We start from the raw sequence: 3,989 nt of genomic DNA, 5'->3' as shown, positions 1-3,989 counted from the left end.
TTAATTTATTGTTTAAATGCATTGTTTTAATGCTTTTACATGAACAATTTACATCAATACCTACGAATATAAAAGGGGGGTGGAAAGAAAGAGTTAACGTAGAATAAGTTTACGAGTAGTAACTTAGAATTTAGATTACATTTGGATGTGGGGTTCCTCTTGCTCCCAATTATATTGGTCCTGCATATGCATAAATAATGTAAGAAGGATGGTGAAATTGAAGCCCATGGCGAAATTTGGTACATGTACCTTATAAAACAATGCATGTACAATATGCGTATGTACATTGCTTAGAAATTCCAAGTTGGAATTATTTCTATTAGTTGCCTTTTTTCTCATGAAACCTTTGATTTTTTTATTTATTTTTTTTTTTTTTTTCTGGAGGTTTGACAGAGAAAACTGTAACTGCTATGGTCTTATCGTCCCGAAATCGAAGAGAGAAAGGAAGACGGGAGAGGAGAAAGCCAGCCGTTCCGAGAACGAACATTATCCCATCAGGATAAAATACGCCCCGGGCGGGAATTGAACCCGCGGCCTAGCGCTTACAAGGCAGACGCACTACCAACTAAGCTAACTAGGCTGGCCTTTGAATTTTCAATTATTTAATTATCTTAATGTTAACGACTAAAAAAACAACAACAACTTAAAGATCGGCCGATCGGCCCATTTACTCCTAATTTATATTTTTGTTTTAAACTACACAGCATTTAATATAGGGTTGTCCAACCTTAGGGCACCCGAGGGCCGCAAGAGACCAAGGTAGAGAGTTGGCGGGCCGTAAAAACTCAACTCACGGGGGGGGATGGCCTGGTGTAATGTAATTATAATTGATGGTACCTAATAGAATTAGAAACTAACTACGAAATTTGTAAGGTAAACTGGGATAATTTTTATAAATTTGAGAATTTTCATGCATTAATTATTTTATTTAGTATATTTACTGTTATTTCCCATTTTCGTTCAATTTTTTTTTTAGGCGGGCCTTCGCGGGCCGCAAAAATGAGCTCGCGGGCCGCGGGTTGGACAAGCCTGATTTAATAGCTCTCCCCTTTTATATTTTGAACATTGAAATTTCACCTGAATAAATTTAACGGGACGATGCTTACACGATAAATTTAACACGAGCCTTGTTCTTTTCGTTCGATGCTCAAAACTCTCAAAAGTAGAGTATACATTTTGAGACTGAAATTATCGTGAATTTGCCCTGTAATCATATTATTATTGCCTTGTAATTATGTACTTTCAACGAACAAGCTCCCTCTAGTAACAGTGGTACCTAACTCAAGAGGGCCCAACTCTGCAGAGGCCGTTTTTGGATAAAATGGCTTTTCTCATTTTGGAATATTGTTGGATTTCTCTGAAAAGTTTGAAAAAAAAAGAAGTCAGAGAACTTTGAAGAAGAGAGAGGAAGAGATTAAGGCGAAGGAGAGATGAGAAAGAGGAGAATTTGAAAGGAAGATACGAGGAGAAAAAGAGGGGGAAGAGGAGGAGAAGGAGGGATGATATAAATTGAATACTTTAATAAGGAAATGAAAAAAAATATATATATACTTTATTAAGTATTTTTTACTTTTTTCGTGAAAAGAAGGGAGAGGGAGAGATAAAAAAAGGGGAAGAAAGTAAGAATAAATTCAGGAAGATATAGAGCTCTCTCCCCTTACTCTCTCTCTTTCTTTCTCTCTCTCCCCCTTACTCTCCCTCCCTCTCTCTCTTCCCCTTATACTCTCTCTCTCTCTCCCTCTTTACTCTCTCTTTCTTTCTCTCTCTCTTCCCCTTATACTCTCTTCTTCTTCTTCTTCTCTCTCTCTCTCTCTCTCTCTCTCTCTCTCTCTCTCTCTCTCTCTCTCTCTGTTTGAAAATCGAGAGAAAGAAACATAAAGTATTGAAACCTAGAGTAAGAGAGAGTGAGAGAGAGAGAGAGAGAAGAAGAAGAAGGAACAGAAGAGGGGGAATAAAAAAAAGAGTTTAATTTTGTTTAGATACAAAAATTTGTTAAAATTTTGTTCAAATATTCATGCTAAAGATACAGAATAAGAAAGTATTAAAAGATGAAAGAGTTGAAAAAAAACATGACTTTTGAAAATAATCTTCTTTTTCTTCGCCTTTTCCCGTGTACAGACGGGGTGATCCCATAAAGGCGTTATTTTTATTCTTTAGGAGTGAGTTCTACCAGTTTTATGAACCAATATAGAATAGAATATACCTTGTTTAACCTGCCAGAATGAGACTGAAAAGTCCCTTTACTCCTGCAGTCTAAACAAGGTCTTATATATTTCATAGGTAAAGTTTACAAATGAGTAATATACCTTGTTTAACCTGCCAGAATGAGACTGAAAAGTCCCTTTACTCCCGCAGTCTAAACAAGGTCTTATATATTTCATAGGTAAAGTTTACAAATGAGTATAAATGGTCTAAATGTCATATACTTATATCACTCCAGGCATCCGCCTTGTACAATCCCTCCTCGAATCGAACCCGGGACTTCGCGCTATGAACGCCACCCTCCGAGTCACTCCACTGCCGGGATGTGAGTCTCACACTCTCGGGAGTCACTCCTTTTGGGAGTGCTACGTGAGGACACTCACTCTCACTTCATATCATCCTGTGGGTACTTGTGCTATGGGGAGTGTTGTAGATAGTACACTCAAGTAAGTGAATTCCTGTTCTAAGTGAATTTCCGTCAACCTAAATAAATTCTTTTCCTGTTGGCTTTTATAAAATAAAATCAATATAGTTTGTCACACTATTTTGATTTATTATTATTATTATTATTATTTTCAAGACGTTTGATAGAGGGAACTCTAACAACTAACAACAGATGTCTTATCGTCGCGAAATTGGAGAGAGGAGATCCGTCAACCTAAGTAAATTCCTTTCCTGTTGGCTTTTATAAAATAAAATCAATATAGTTTGTCACACTATTTTGATTTATTTATTATTATTATTTTCAATAGGTTTGATAGAGGGAACTCTAACAACTAACAACAGATGTCTTATCGTCGCGAAATTGGAGAGAGGAGAGAGAACAGGATAGAAAAGAATAGAATATACCTTGTTTATCCTGCCAGAATGAGACTGAAAAGTCCCTTTACTCCCGCAGTCTAAACAAGGTCTTATATATTTCATATATACCTTGTTTATCCTGCCAGAATGAGACTGAAAAGTCCTTTTACTCTCGCAGTCTAAACAAGGTCTTATATATTTCATAGGTAAAGTTTACAAATAAGTATATAAATCCTTGCTTAACTTAAAAAAAGGAAAAAAAAATTCAAAATATTTGGTGATAAATGTGTGAGGAGAGGGATAGAACTTGCTTAACTTAAAAAAGGAAAGAAAAAAAAAATCAAAATATTTGGTGATAAATGTGTGAGGAGAGGGATAGGGGTGTCATTCACACACATACACAATTACACCCGCATTCGTACTTGCATCCCGTGTCCGCCCGCGCGCAACGGCCCCGGCGCCCACCCCCGCTTCAAGGTGTTGAGAAGGAAGGTTTTGAAGGACATTAGGAGGAAAATAACCCTTCGCTGACTGTTTCTGTTAAGGAGGCTTTGAAAGACTGGAAAGAAAGGGAGTTTAGGATGGGATGAGGTAATAATAGTGCTTATTTATACTGCTCGCATAGGACTGAAAATTCCCTTTACTCCAGCAGTAGGCTACTACTATTATTGTGGTCAAATTCTCGAATTATATTGAGGATAAAATTCCATACCTCGGCTGGGATTGAACCCACGCCCTCCTGTTTACCAGGCGAGCGCCTTGACCACTACACCACCGAGGGGAAAATTAACAAACAGAAAAAGCCAACAAGGTATTTTTATTTATTATTTTCTTTGAGGCACTTTACACTAAAAACAGCAGGTCGTATTGCAAACTCCATTTTTAATCCATCTAGGAGGAGAATTCCTCAACATTTGAAACGTCATGGAACAAAGAGAATGACATTCACGGGGGTTTTTTTCCAAGGGGTTTATTTAACTTGACTT

The 3,989-nt window shown here is 37.2% G+C and overlaps 1 protein-coding gene across 1 annotated transcript in view; it reads left to right on the top strand.

Annotated features, from left to right (window-relative positions):
• The first annotated feature begins 2,443 nt into the window (after positions 1–2,443).
• The window catches only part of LOC108252592 (glucose dehydrogenase [FAD, quinone]-like), a 4,952-nt gene continuing 3,406 nt past the window's right edge, over positions 2,444–3,989 (top strand). Inside the window, exon 1 of the mRNA XM_026824758.1 lies at positions 2,444–2,648. Within this exon, the coding sequence (XP_026680559.1) occupies positions 2,491–2,648 (158 nt within the window). The 5' untranslated portion in view covers positions 2,444–2,490. The remainder of the gene's footprint in view (positions 2,649–3,989) is intronic.

Source organism: Diaphorina citri, unplaced genomic scaffold, assembly GCF_000475195.1.
Source record: "Diaphorina citri unplaced genomic scaffold, Diaci psyllid genome assembly version 1.1 scaffold643, whole genome shotgun sequence".
In the NCBI taxonomy this organism is placed as follows: Eukaryota; Metazoa; Arthropoda; class Insecta; order Hemiptera; family Psyllidae; genus Diaphorina; species Diaphorina citri.
Note: the sequence above shows the minus strand (reverse complement) of the source record. Positions and strands in the feature narration are given on the sequence as shown.